The 15,229-nt window shown below is 48.8% G+C and overlaps 1 protein-coding gene across 1 annotated transcript in view; it reads left to right on the top strand.

Moving 5' to 3' along the window:
- Window positions 1-15,229, top strand: part of LOC125739867 (cadherin-11-like) — a 63,665-nt gene that overhangs the window by 13,986 nt on the left and 34,450 nt on the right. Inside the window, exon 2 of the mRNA XM_049010389.1 lies at window positions 8,545-10,178. Coding sequence (XP_048866346.1) covers window positions 8,763-10,178 — 1,416 coding nt within the window. The 5' untranslated portion in view covers window positions 8,545-8,762. The remainder of the gene's footprint in view (window positions 1-8,544; window positions 10,179-15,229) is intronic.

Here is a 15,229-nt window from a genome sequence, read left to right as displayed (position 1 = left end):
ACTCCAAGGGCCAATCAGCTTTCAGCTGGGGCCAGTGGCCCCGCCCCTGGGACAACAGAGCCTCAGCCTGTTGGATTTTAACTTACAGCTCCCTGACTCCAGATGCAGTTCCTTCATGTTTAATCCTTAAAGCACAACTCTGTCTCTTTATAGTCCTTCGTCTTTTTGGCTTCTTTTCATCTCTCTTTTTATTCCCTGTCACACATATTTGCTCCCTCATTTGCAGTAACAGACCCCCCAGCTTTTGATTTTTTCTTTCTTTCTTTCTTTCTTTCTTTCTTTCTTTCTTTCTTTCTTTCTTTCTTTCTTTCTTTCTTTCTTTCTTTCTTTCTACACTGTGTTCTGTATGTCGATTCTCCCTCTAAAATCTCCCTCTCTCTCTCTCTCTCTCTCTGTCCTGGCTTTCTTGTCTCTCCTTTCTCCATCACCCCTTAACAATCCTCTCCACCTGTCCAGTCACCTTCACCCCCCATACCCCCCCACCCAAATCTCATCTCCTCCGATTGCTGTAATTATTTCTGTACATGATTAGCGAGCGGCCAGACGCTCGGTGGGTGCGATTCCAGTGAGAACAAGCGCGCGGTAATTAAGTGCTGCAGCAGGGCGGCCCTCCTGGGTGTGCCGCGTAGCGGAGGGGACCACCGAGGATGCTGGGATAGGCTCCGACACCTCTGTCTGTATCCTGTCACCGTGGCGAGATGGTCGGGGGAATGCAGACGCGTCCGTGGGCGTATGTAAGTCCCGCGGAGTGGCGTCTGGTCGACGAAAAAGCACTAATTAGACGCCAGCTGGGAAACCAGCTTTTGGTCACCCAGCTTCAAAACGGAGCTCCTGGGCGCCAGCGGGAGGCCTGCCAGTGCTGCATCTGCAGCTCCCGCAGCAGGCCTCCCTGGATTTGAAGCACACGGACGCTCCTCTGCCGCTGGATCTTGCCAGTTTGGGAGCGGCACCGTAGCACTTCTATCTAGTTATGGGAGTTTAATTCGGCTGAAGATTTAAACTCATCCAGAGCAGGAGTGGGTAAAATCCCCCCATTACTTCTTGCTGTCATTCACTCACAGACATCGTTGGTTATAAACCTTTTTAAACATTTTTCGGGGGCACAGTACCTGCTCCCCACCCCCACCCTCCCATTTCTGACCCATACACCTCCAAAGAGTTGGGGGAGGGGGGGAGGTCACACGTGGCATGTGGGTGTGCTACTCTAATCTTCCATGTAACACCCACTGCTGGAAAGCACAGATACACTGGCTCTCAGTATACAGATGGGCATCTCAGATGGCATAATGGACACTATTTATTTTGGGTGCTAGGGTCAGGGGTCAAAGGTGAAAGCCTGTCCCACATTCCTTGCTGACCTGAACGAGTTAAACCCGCACCATCTGCATTACATGCTACTCCTTCTTTTCCACGTTCGTTAGATCTCTCTAATCTCCCCTCATTCCCTCTCACTTTGATTCAGCGCAATTTAATTTTTATTATTATGTTTTTCTGTCTCTCCCAGTCATTATTCTGCAGCCTTGGGCAAAAGCCATGTGTGTGTGGTTGCTTTGTTTTTCGAGGGTTCGGTCCTTTTCACGGGTCCGCATCGCGAGCCCGGTGATGGAAGATTGATGACACCAAGCCAGAAAACTAATTCCGATTTTCCTCTGTGCCTGAAGATTAAGGGAGATTAGAGCGAGAGCGTGTGGCAGAGACGCACTGGCCGGAGATGCGTCCCAATCTAACGTGACTTTTCTTGCGTGCTGGAGAGATGCGTTTACACGCGGTACCTTGCAGAGACGGAGAGTTCTATATCATATTTGTCTGTGTGTGTGTGTCACTGGCAATTCTAGAATGTTTTTTTTTTTTAGTTGGGGGCATAAGAGGGGCCATAATTCACACAGGGGTGCCAGCCTTATTGTTAGCCAATGATATGTTTTTAATTGGTTAGTGACAAGGGATCAGACCAATCAGCTTTCAGTTGGGCCCAGTGCCGCTGTATATACCCTTAGTCTATATGAATCCATATGAGCCCCCTGTGGATAACAAGCCCTCACCACCATGCTGGTTGAAATCACATTATGGCTGTGGGTCACGCACTCTGAGCCGTGTGCAGCCCCAAGCTGCCGTTCTCATGCTTGTTTACACACCAGTCCCCCAGTTGCGGATATAGACTCACCATGGGGGTTTACATCCCAGGAAGGACAGCCCTGTTAGGTCCAACGAGAAACTCCCTATTGAGAAATTTACACCATGAAAAATACCGGCGGAACAGAGGCTTAAAATCTGAATGTTGCCTTGGGTAGAAAAAAAAAACCTAACAGAACATAAAAGGTGGGAGGTGGTGGAATGGCACATGCATCGTGTGCGATCATGTGATCACCGTGGTAATGGCGAGGAAGCCCCTTTTCCCTTATGATCCGTCACACCCTCGCCCAAGTCGTGGCGTTTCTGAGACTGGGGTGGCACGCGCTGCACACAGGTGCTGATTAAAGCACACGTAACCCCCCCCCCCCCGCACAAAAATATGCGCACATACACGCACGGAGGACGCAGGCCGGCTCTGAGTAACTCGCCTTGGCCTGCCGAGGACACCCACATCCCATCTGGCCTGCAAACACGGAGGCTGGGCGCGTGCACACACACATGCGCGCGTGCGAATAATCCCACGTGTGCGTAAAAAGCACGCACGCAGATATTCACACGTACAGACGCAGTACACCGATAAAGTTTGTTTTAAAAATGACCCTTCTGGACAGTACGCTCATGGGTGCAAAGGTGCGTGTGATCGCAGACCGGCGCTCGATCAGGTCTGCATCGTAATCGGTACAATGTCTCGGGGTCTGGGAATCGGAAATCCATGGCAGGCATGATTCTGCACGGCATGCCTACGAGGAAGAGGAAGAGGAAGGATGACGGTCTGCGGAAGGAGTGAGATTATTCCAATCAATGCCCTTGGATCCATACCCGGAGTGATTCGGCAGAGTTCGGTGTGAGGTCACGCATGCCAGTCGGTTGGGGAATGGACTTCCCGGTGGCAAGATCCTCCCAAGTGTCATTTGGGTTAACCAAAGGCCAGCAGGGGGAAAATGTGGGACGTGAGGAAGAGGGTATCTGGAGTCACTGGGTAGGTGTACGAGGGCTGGACGAAGGGGTTAGTGTGGTATGCAGGAGGGTACGGGCTACACAAAGGCTTTGTATGGGAACGTGAGGTTGGGGGGATATGTGGGCAGCGGAAGTGGGGGCATGAAGGAGATGGGGGTTTTGCGTGGGGTATAAATGGGGCCAATGGGTGTGTGTGGGTGGAGGCAGGTCCCCGACGCGGTTTGGTGGGGGCTGGTGATGTGCCTGCAGGGAAGCGCTTGTCAAGGATGCCGCCAGCCTCCTTCCCTGTCTCCGCGCTCTCTGCCAGCTGCCCCCCCCAATCCCCCAGCAGCAGCTTTATATGCCGTCTTTCTCCTCATTGTCTCTTACATCCTTTATATCTGTGCTTTAACTCCCCCGTTTCTTCCTCTTGCTACTGTCTCCTCTCCCAGCTTTGTGTGTGTGTGTGTGTGTGTGTGTGTGTGTGGGTGTGTGTCTGTGTGTATATATAAATACACACACGCACAAGTTTGTAATTATATATTTGTGGGGACTCTCCATTTCTATGATTTCTATGGGGAATCTATAATCCCAACATGACGACCTTAACCTACTCAACCCTAACCTTACCCATAAGTAACCAAAGAAAATGTGAGATTTTTGGCATTTTTACTTTTTTGTTTGCATTCACAGATCTTAGTGGGGACCTGAAAAATGGTCCCCAAAACATCAACCTCACATTGTGGGGCATATTTAGTCTCCCAATGTGATTATAAACCTAATTCACACACACACACACACACACACACACACATACACACACCCGCAGGTATTCATCACGTTGTGGGGACATTGTGTCCCTATAAGGTAAGGTATACCTGCTTACACAAATACACACAAACACACACACACACACAACATCTATATATAAATAAAATAAATATCTGTTTCCGGTCTGTCCCGCCCACCTGCCTCCGTTCTGCCCGTTCAGCTCGTGTTTACCTCCCCCAACAGATCCCCTCCAAAGCTGTGAGGATCCCCCCGGGTCTGATTGTCCAAAGAGCCGAGGCAGAGGGGGGGTGCAAGTTAGGAATGATACTGACTTTATTAGTGGGTGGGATCGGGGTGTGGGAGTTTGTGTCAGAGGCCCCTGACCCCCCAGGCCTGGGCATCATACCCGTTCCTGCTGTGTCACTTGTATCCCCACCGGCTTCGCTGTAATTAGCGATCTCACACGGTGTGGATACAAATCTGCGTTTATGAATCAGAGTAAAGCTGCGCAGTCTAGCGGTTGCCTTGGGACATTACTTTATGGAGGGAATTTTTTCTGGGCGTCTGCTGCCGGCCCTGATGCATTCTGGGACTTTCCGGCCGCTCGTCGTCCTGTGGCGTTTCAGGAAGCCCGGGGGAGGTCTGCCGCGGGGGGCATTATGTAAATGACTGTGATATGAAAATATGTGTGTGTCTGTGTGTGTGTGTGTGTGTGTGTGTGTGTGTGTGTGTGTGAATATGTTGCTTGGATACCTTGGGAAATTCAGGGGCCCCATCACTGTGTAGGGCTCCCTATATGGTGCCAGGCGCAAAAAAATACTGTTGTGGGCTGACTTGGGGGAATCAATCCACTGCTCGCAAAATCTACTGTGTGTGTGTGTGTGTGTGTGTGTGTGTGTGTGTGTGTGTGTGTGTGTGTGTGTGTGTGTGCGCGCACGCAGACTTCTGTTTGGAAACCCATCTATGTGCTTGGTTTACTGTGTGGGTGTTTGAGCATCTGTGTGTGAGGCGGAGAGATGAAGGGAATTTTTATTTGCTAGCCTCTGTGTATTTCAGTGTGTGTCTTTCAGTGTCTTTGGGAGCCTGTGCTTTGAATGAGCAGAACCCCTTGACTTGACTCCTCATCAGTAACCTCATGATGTGCTCGGAAGGCCTCCTACACGTATTTTTTCCAGAAGCGCACACTCTTTTCAGGCAGCGTTTGTAGCGTCCATCCCTGTCGCTGCTTCTTGTGTTTGAAGCAGCAGCTCTGTCTGCCGTGTGACCGTGTGAGTTACAAATGTGGGTTCCGTCTTGCTGAAATGATCAGCGTTGTTGTCAGTGTGACAGGAACACAGTTTAGGGCCTAGGTATGCCGTCAGGGTCCAGGTCCGTCGCGCGACCTTGACCATCTGGCTGTCTAATGTGTATCCATGTCACTTCGCTGTTTACGGGGTCGTTTGCTGAATGACTCTTTGTGTGTCTCTGCATTGCTGTGTGTGTCTGTGTGTCTGTGTGTGTGTTCCACGGTGTTCAGGTTCCCTGGCTTTTGTTAGATGCTCCCCGGTGACATTATGGTCTCTCAGCAGCATTCCGGATTCATCAAGGAGATGAATCAAGTCGATCATGGTCTGACAGTGAGGATGGAGATCAGACGAGATGAGGTGTTCTATCTTAACAGACGTCTTTAAAGAAATCGTCTGCATGCATATGCGCGGAGATGAAGTCATTTGCAGGCAATGTGTCCATGAACATATTAACATGGGGGAAAAAAATGACTTTTAAAAAACTTTTTCTTAGCAGAACTTTCTATCATTAATGGACTTTTCTTACTTTCGGCGGTCAGAGCTGAAGCACAGTGAGTACCTCAGAGTGTGTGCGTCGCTGCATATCCCTGCCTGGACCCGTGTGTTTCCATGTGAGACATGAATAACAGAGGAGTAGAAGAAAAGAGGGGAAGGAGGGGGGGGGGGGCCAGGGGCGCCTGAATGAATGAAGAATAGTACCCCCTTTGGTATAAGCTGCAGGCTCCGCCCTCAATCTGCTACTCCCAGATCAAGGGTGGATCAGGCCCGAGTTTGTTCACATCTGGACAAGGATGACAGCCGCTAATTACGACTTCCAACAGCTGAAGTTATCCTCTGCTGCCAGAATGCAGACCTGGACCTTGCCGGAATGTGGCTGTGTCGCTGCGGTTCTCTTTTACTCATTTATCTGACTATTTAGCTTTTCTCCAAAGTCACTTGCAGTAGAGGGGCAGGTTAAAGTTTTATGTGTGCTCCCTGGGACGTGAACCCACAACCTTTCATTGATGGCACAGTGCTCTACTTGAGCACTGTTACAGGAGCTCAAAATAAGGGCAGGTTCAGTTCTTGGAGCGATTGGGCTTAAGGGCCTTTCATGATGGTTGAATCATGCTGCTGACCCGGGGATCAGAACCAATGACCTTCTGATCACACAAAGACCACTTATGTGATATTCGCCCATTCAAGCCCAGCCCGTTAGCATGCCCCTTGATGGCTTGTGGTGATTCTGAGACCTGGTTGCAGATTGAGTGGTTTGCATTGAGTGTTGAACCTGAGACTTCGAAAGAGTCACTTCTAAAGACGTTGTTGTCATAGATCAATATTGGATGCCTTTGGATATGGGGAGACTGAGTTTAAGGGATGTTTCAGCAGGTGTTCCCTGCATGGGTTTGCGAGTGTCTCCATATGCTTTTGTGCTTGCGTGTATCCGCCGGAATCTGAAGATGCTTCTGTGAAGGTAGGTGTTTGGGTGCCTTGGTTACTTATGGGTGTGCGTGAGGCAGAGACCGTAGGTGACACATGGAGAAAAGAAAAGCAACAAAATAACAGCCTGCGATGCTCCCCGACCGCTAATGGGGAAGCGACGGCATGCACTGAGTCACCCGGATCAATAGCTGTCAGGACCCCGCAGAGCGCCAGCCTGTCATTGCCAGTGACAAGGGGCCGTCTGAGGAACCTGCCTGATTGAAACGTGACATTTAGTGTCACAGATCTTGTCTTCCTTAGCTGTCTCTACATGAAACCATCGTTGCCTATTTGTAAACAAAATTCACAAATTACGCTCTCGGAGAACTTCGCACGAAAATCCACATAGACAGTTTCTACGTAATAAATCTCTACAAGAAACATTTCTGTGTCACGTGGTTCTGTGACCCTGTCTATCCATCAGTTATTTCTCCTTGTTACATCCTCTTATTGCAAAAACAGGCTACACAGCATGCGTTATATATCTGCGTGAGAGCAGTATGCATGCAGTATGTACTGTATGTCTGCGCGAGAGCAGTATGCATGCAGTATGTACTGTATGTCTGCGCGAGAGCAGTATGCATGCAGTATGTACTGTATGTCTGCGCGAGAGCAGTATGCATGCAGTATGTACTGTATGTCTGCGTGAGAGCAGTATGCATGCAGTATGAACTGTATCCTTGCGTGAGAGCAGTATGCATGCAGTATGAACTGTATGTCTGCATTAGAGCAGTATGCATGCAGTATGAACTGTATGTCTGCGCGAGAGCAGTATGCATGCAGTATGTACTGTATGTCTGCGTGAGAGCAATATGCATGCAGTATGTACTGTATGTCTGCACAAGAGCAGTATGCATGCTTTTGGACACACTGCAGTCACCATCCTGCATATTACCTGACCCAGATGTTTACCAATGATGTAGCTTGACCCCTGCAAAAGTCCAAAACTGTTAAAAAATACTCTCAATGACAAAAATTCATATTTGAGTCAGTTTATGTAATCGAGTATTGTTTTTTACTTGACGTTCCAGTCGCCTTGTGCGATAGCATAGCGTCCATTGGTTGCAGACTTTCGCAGAATGTAGTGTGTCATCTGGATACCATTCACCTACTGTTTTGCATACTATGTTTCACCTACTACACTGTAAACAAGTATGTGGTTTCGAACACACCCATATTCTCTTCACAGGACACTGAAAGTCTCCAGTTTCCAGTGTATAAACCTGTTCCATGCTGACCCTCTCTAGACAATGCTGTACCATGTTGAGGTGACTGGTTCTGCGGGCTTATAGGGTCTGGAGAAAAGGCGTGATTTTGAATGAGCCTGCGTGATCGATAGCTGCCAAGCCTATCTGATTGACAAACTGTCAACTGGCTCAACGAGGGACAGGTCAAGTTACCCAGTAGGAACAAGTGAAAGGATTGTATGGGTGGAAAGAGACTGATAAAACACCCACAATGCTACACCAGTCCTTTCTGTTGCTTTGAATCCTTTACACCATGAGCCAATGCTCTTGAACTTAAGAAACAAGTGGCCTTGTGTCTACAGAGGCAGAATGCAGGTTTTAGGCAGCTGAAAAGTAAGAAATCTACCGAGTCACCAAGGTTGCAACGTCACTTAGATATTTCTGATTACAGGATGAATATAAAAATGGGCTGGACTTTATGAATAGAAACTACAGAAGAAGAGCTAATCTCGTTTGCTTGTTTTTAGCTTTGCTGTCATTGTTTCTAGCATATCATGTTATACTAAGCGGTTGCCCCCTTGTGTCCACATGATTCGTCGATCACATTCAGGCTGTTTTTGCCTGCCTGTGCTGGGAGAATGTGGGCTTATTAAATCATCAGGTCCATCTGCCTCTTTGGAAGGATGGTGATGCGTCCTACTTCATCTTTGCTTCACTTTTTAATGAGGCTGATGCAATAATGACTTTCTTTTTCTCATTTCTCATTGCAGGATAGATCTCTTAACCTGGGAAACTCATTCGGTTCTACGTCTAGACAAAAGACCAGAGGGAAGGTGTGGTTTGGCTTTTAGCTCTGCGAGTGGAACAGTATGGCATTGTGGGAGAAAGATACCAAAAGGACGACTAGGAGGGAAGGATGAAGGAAACAAGAGAAGCATTCTTCATGCGAGTTTCATTCTTGTAGTGTCTTATAGCGCCCTCCCCTGTCATGTCTGCCAAAATCTATCTATTCCTGGCCACCCTCTGCATGTGGGAGGGAGTTGTGGGAGGGGCCTCTCTCACTACGGTTCTGAAGAGAAGGGGTCTAGGGGCCCATGGACCAATGACAGTCGAGAAGACACCTGCCCACCAATGGGATCCAAGCTTTAAGAACGATGTCCTTCTGCCAGTGGAGGTCAATGACTCGATTGATCATACATCACATGCAGAACCAAGTGGCTCCAAAGAAGCAGCCCGGAACAGTTCAGCGTCTGTGTCGGCCGGCACAGGAAGCCGTCGTGATCTGAATTTAACAGTTTCCCTGACACTTGGGAAAAGTGAAATTTCCCTAGATTCAAGGAAGGCCAGAAATGCCTCTAAGAGTGTCGACTCCTCCAGGTCAGGTTGGTTCGATTATAAGGCTTATGCTCTCCACCGTAAATTAGACCACACGTCTCCCTACAATAGAACCAGATTCAAATCCCTCTTCAAATCCATCGTAAGCTCAGACCCAGCTGTCTTTACGTTGGAGGCTCAAGAAAGGAGGCTTCATGTGGATCATAACAGAAGATTAAACCTGACCGAGAAACCGGCAATTAAGCCACATCCCGATCGAGAGGTAATTGCACCACCGCAGAGAGAGGTGCTGAGGGAGCAGGGCGCTAGGGATAAAACGGGCTGGGGCGTGAACGAGAAGCAGGATCCGAATCAGAACCATGGGCAAAAGTCGGCTATTAGGGAGCCACAGGAGCTCAGAAGGATGAGGGTAGCAGATGTGGATGTTCCCGATGTGGGCAATGAAAGCACTCTGATGGATTTGAGCCAGAATAAGAGGCCACATAAGAATGTTCACACTAACAGCAGTACAGGAAGCAGCACTACTCAGGAGAGCCAGAACCCAGATCTTTTCATGAGCAGAGAGAGTTTAGGGTCTGCCATTGGGTCTCCATCACCTGTGCTTCGTGAGGTGAGCCCTCACACAAGTGACAGAAGGCCGATGGAAGGTAGGACTTGTTTGGTTCCCCAAAACAAAACGGGAGATGAGAAAAATTCTAGAACGGGAGCAGTTCTGGAGAAGGAACATTTGGTGGAGCAGAGCCGACCAGCTGTGAATACTCCGGAATCCTCCAAGGGCAGCCTAGATCCCAGGAGCAGCGACTTGCACGACGATAGGAGGCACCTGCTGAGGCTCCAGCCCGACATGGTTCCTGACGTGGGACCCGACGGCGGCACCCACCACGACGTGGGAGAGCATGCCACTCCAGATTCCCCTCTCGGGGGCCGGGGTCTGGTTTTCCAGGAGGCTGAAGATGGTCGAGGGCAGGGAAGCGAGGGAACCCGCTCGCGTAGCAGGCGGAGCTGGATTTGGAACCAGTTTTTCGTCATCGAAGAGTACAGTGGCCCAGAACCGGTGCTGATCGGGAGGGTGAGTGACCTGTAGGCATGAGCGACCAGAACACAATTATATGCACAGCTAATGAAGGTACAAAATCCTCAATGAGGTATGAAGTCCTCATATTCATGCTCCTTCAAAGTCATCCACTGGGAAACACTTTTTTTTTTTTTTGTTCCAGACAATCTCTTAATTATTGGCCTCTAGGCCCTTGCCAATTAACGATCTACATATTGAAACCACAAGTCCCACTCTGCATGTTAGGCTACCGTATTGTTTTTGCTCATTCAGGGCATACTAAACAAAAAATACTAATTTGTATTTGCCTTCATTACTGTGAATCAGTCGTTTAGCTACCTAATTGTTGTGGGATTAAGTGAGGTTTAAGTAATCAGAGTTGTAGAATGCTGAATTAATCACAATTTGTGCTTATTATTATAAAGGCCTGGAGAGAAATGCTTATTTATATTTTTGTGTAGGGTTCCTGAGAGTGTAGACGTTCCTCCAAAGCAGAATTGATGAGGGACTCGTGCGAATTAAAAGGCATGCAGAGGTGGTGAAGTGCAGTATTCCGAGAGCAGAGTCGTCCTTTGGAGTCTGACGTGACGGGAAACAGCAGAATTTAAACGCAGTTAAGCTGCACGCTGTCACAACGTCGTCGCGTGATGCGAGTGTGCCTGGGGGGGCTCCGTCGCATCTGCTGCGATGTGGGTGTTTGTTTTCTTTTTATCTCGAATCGCAGGGCAATGCCTTTGGAACTAAAGCCGATTGATGTGCGTCAGATGGAGCGAATGGGGATGTTAATGTCGGGCTCTTCAGGAGTCGGGGCAGGTGCGGATATATCTGGGTGATCAGATGAAACATCTCAGGGTATATTGGCTGGCGCTCAGAACCAGGGCACAGGATATCGCTGTGCATATCAAATTATCACCTTCTGGAACCTGCCGGATCTTTCTGCCCCCAGCGCCCTCCCCCTCACCTGACATCGCGCCCTGGCACTTGTCCGAGTGCTGAATACATCCTCGTAAATGTTTCATCTGGTACCTGGACCATGGAGAATCGGGTCGCCGAGGAGACGGGCGTATCGCTGTGGCGACGGTGAGGTCAGGGCTGCGCTGATTGGCCGAAGCCCCGGTCATGTGAGCGAAGGCACACATCCGTTTCTGCAGAGCAGCTGTCAGACAGGCCACGTGCTGACCATCAGGGAACTCTTAGCGGTTTATCGACTTAATACGTCAGGCCAGCCTGAGGCCCAGCTATACCATCCAAAACCTCTGTGCTCCTACCCAGAAAGTCAGTAACTTTTAAACAAATGCTTTAAAAAAAAAAGAAAAAAACCTCAATAGTCTGTTGAACTGATGCAGCATCTGCATTGTCTTCGGAGGCGTTTCTCAGCTGTCAGCGGAGGAATTCATGGTTCGCTGATATTTACTAATCTGGAGCACAAGTGAGGTCCTCCTGGTGCATGTTGTGTCTTATGCGGCACCTCCGAGGTAATTCCCTCAAAGCTTATCTAAACCTAGATGTTAATCTCCCGGAAAAAAAAGGATTTCATTAGACCTTCAAAGCAGGCAGACTGTTACTCATTAGTGTGGACCTGCTTCTCGGGCTTATCGGCAGCTCTGCTTAAGTAGGCCCAATCCCTGGCCGGAATATGAATATTTATGTGCCAGACGGGCCCTCGGATGCCGCTCCCGATCCGAATGATTAGCGGTTACAAATATTCTGAAACAATCCTGATTATATTCAGCCCCGAAACAAGTGGCGATCTTGCGAGTGCTAAATATTCATCAGCACCTGTTTCTGCCGTAACTCTCGGCTCCGCATATGGAGGAGTGTGTCTCCGTTATGAAAACTCAGATGCCCTGTTGTCCTTCTTGAAGGACCTTTTTGGTACAGCGTCACAGAGATCTTCCAATATGGCCACCCAGGCAGTTAGCATTCTGTGTTTTGACAGTGCAGGGGTTGGGGCTGCTTTTAATACAATTTCTCAGGTGCCGGTGCTGAATTTTATTTAATTTTGTTTTTTATAGACCCGTTAGGATGTCCGGATGAAGGCGACACGAGCTAGCCGCTGACCGTAGCTAATGTCCGGGTGATAACCTGAGCATTTCCGTGGTGTCTTTGCTGTTACCGTGGCGCCCAGCGACAGGCCCTGAATTCCAATGCGGTGGAGACACAGGCTCTAAGGTGCTTAAACACACTGGCAGAGGGACCCCAGATATTCGATGGGATGAAGATTTCAATTGGCTTCCTTACCATTAACTGGTTGCCAAATTTAATAAGACAGAATAGCCGCATACGTGATTAACTCATTTGTACTAACATTTACATGTGGTACTAAGTTCCCGGTCAACTCATTAGGAAACAGGCAACCACCTAGGGTGCCATCCGCTTTGGGGGTGCCGACTTAGCCAGCCAATTTCACTTTATCTAAGAGAGGGGGCGCCGGTGGTGAATTATGCCTAGGGTGCCACATGGTCTTTGACGGGAAGATACTGGTGGTACACGCCCACAGAGAGACATTTAGAGGAAAAAACCAAGAAAGCATCGAAAAGGGAGGTGGGGGGGGGAAGGATTTAGGTATGAGGAGGTGGATAAGGAGAAATGGCAGGGAAAAATGAAAGATAAGTGAGGAGAGAAACAAAGGAATGATAAGAGACCCGCAAAGGAAGATAAAGGAGATGGAGATGCCAATAACCGGGGGGGGGGCACCAGCTGGAAATGTCCTTTGTAATCATCTCGAAATGTTTACTTTTTACTTTTTTCCACACTCCATTTTTTTATTTTGTTCTTTCGTCTATGGATTTTATCTTCACAGCGAAGAGCATTTAGGCTCGAGGCGGCCACGCAGCGGGAACGAGGAGGCAATTAAAAGGGGAGGCAGGGGGAGAGCGGGGTGTGGAGGAATGAGAGAGGGGTGGGGGCGGAGACGTGTGTGGTAGAAATGCCCCCGTGCGCCGGGAGGAGGTGTAGGTCTCAGCCCTCGAAGGGCAGAGTTCGTCAGTGGGTAAATCGGTAGGGCAGTGTCGAGTTTGTATTTTTATCCCAGAGAGGTGAAGGTCTGGGAAGCGTGGTGGGATCATGCGGATAGTCAGTCTGATGCTCTACATGCATGTCTGGGCAGACGGGAGTGAGCGAGGGACCAGGAGAGGAGGAGGGAGGAAGAGAGAGATGGAGGGGTGAAGGGGACGGCAAGCCGTTAAATACTGTTTTATTACCAACCCCCACGCCCATTCCCACACATGCACCAATATTCCCCGGCAACAGAGGAGAGTGAGGGGGAGGCTCTGCCATTCTGTGGTTCCGAAATTTATGTGTGGGATATAGACAGGGAGAAGTGAGGAGGAGAAGGTGAGCCGGAGGGGACATTGAGAGTCCTAAGGAGATGGCCCAGGGGGCCTGGTGTCTGGCGTGTGCAGACCTGCTGGCCCAAGCCCCCAGCACATGGTGCGACCGGGCCAGGGGCAAACAGATTAGCTCTTACCATGACGGGATGGGTAGTATTACTGAGGGTTTGCTCTGCATAGCCGCAGGTAATGGCGGGGGGATGGTCATGGCAGGTGAGGACGGGTGCAGAGACATTGAAGCCCAGCGGTGCCACTTCTGGTATTAACATGCCGTGTAAGGCACAGGACCTCAACACATAGTATTAACACATGACATTAACATGCCGTGTAAGGCTCAGGACCTCAACACATAGTATTAACACATGACATTAACATGCCGTGTAAGGCTCAGGACCTCAACACATAGTATTAACACGTGGCATTACCATGCCGTGTAAGGCACAGGACCTCAACACATAGTATTAACATGTGGCATTAACATGCCGTGTAAGGCTCAGGACCTCAACACATAGTATTAACACGTGGCATTAACATGCCGTGTAAGGCTCAGGACCTCAACACATAGTATTAACACGTGGCATTACCATGCCGTGTAAGGCACAGGACCTCAACACATAGTATTAACACATGACATTAACATGCCGTGTAAGGCTCAGGACCTCAACACATAGTATTAACACGAGGCATTACCATGCCATGTAAGGCACAGGACCTCAACACATAGTATTAACATGTGGCATTAACATGCTGTGTAAGGCTCAGGACCTCAACACATAGTATCAACATGTGGCATTAACATGCCGTGTAAGGCACAGAACCTCAACACATAGTATTAACATGTGGCATTAACATGCCGTGTAAGGCACAGGACCTCGAAACATAGTATTAACATGTGGCATTAACATGCCGTGTAAGGCACAGAACCTCAACACATAGTATTAACATGTGGCATTAACATGCCGTGTAAGGCTCAGGACCTCAACACATAGTATTGACAAGTGGCATTAACATGCCGTGTAAGGCTCAGGACCTCAACACATAGTATTGACAAGTGGCATTAACATGCCGTGTAAGGCACAGGACCTCAACACATAGTATTAACAAGTGGCATTAACATGCCGTGTAAGGCACAGGACCTCAACACATAGTATTAACAAGTGGCATTAACATGCCGTGTAAGGCACAGGACCTCGAAACATAGTATTAACACGTAGTATTAACATGTGACATTATCATGTCGTGTAAGGCACAGGACCTCGAAACATAGTATTAACATGTGGCATTAACATGCCGTGTAAGGCTCAGGACCTCAACACATAGTACTGACAAGTGGCATTAACATGCCGTGTAAGGCACAGGACCTCAACACATAGTATTAACAAGTGGCATTAACATGCCGTGTAAGGCACAGGACCTCAACACATAGTATTAACAAGTGGCATTAACATGCCGTGTAAGGCTCAGGACCTCAACACATAGTATTGACAAGTGGCATTAACATGCCGTGTAAGGCACAGGACCTCAACACATAGTATTAACAAGTGGCATTAACATGCCGTGTAAGGCTCAGGACCTCAACACATAGTATTAACAAGTGGCATTAACATGCCGTGTAAGGCTCAGGACCTCAACACATAGTATTAACAAGTGGCATTAACATGCCGTGTAAGGCACAGGACCTCAACACATAGTATTAACAAGTGGCATTAACATGCCGTGTAAGGCTCAGGACCT

Source organism: Brienomyrus brachyistius, chromosome 4 (genome assembly GCF_023856365.1).
Source record: "Brienomyrus brachyistius isolate T26 chromosome 4, BBRACH_0.4, whole genome shotgun sequence".
NCBI lineage: Eukaryota > Metazoa > Chordata > Actinopteri > Osteoglossiformes > Mormyridae > Brienomyrus > Brienomyrus brachyistius.
This window is presented reverse-complemented; position numbering and strand designations above follow the sequence as displayed.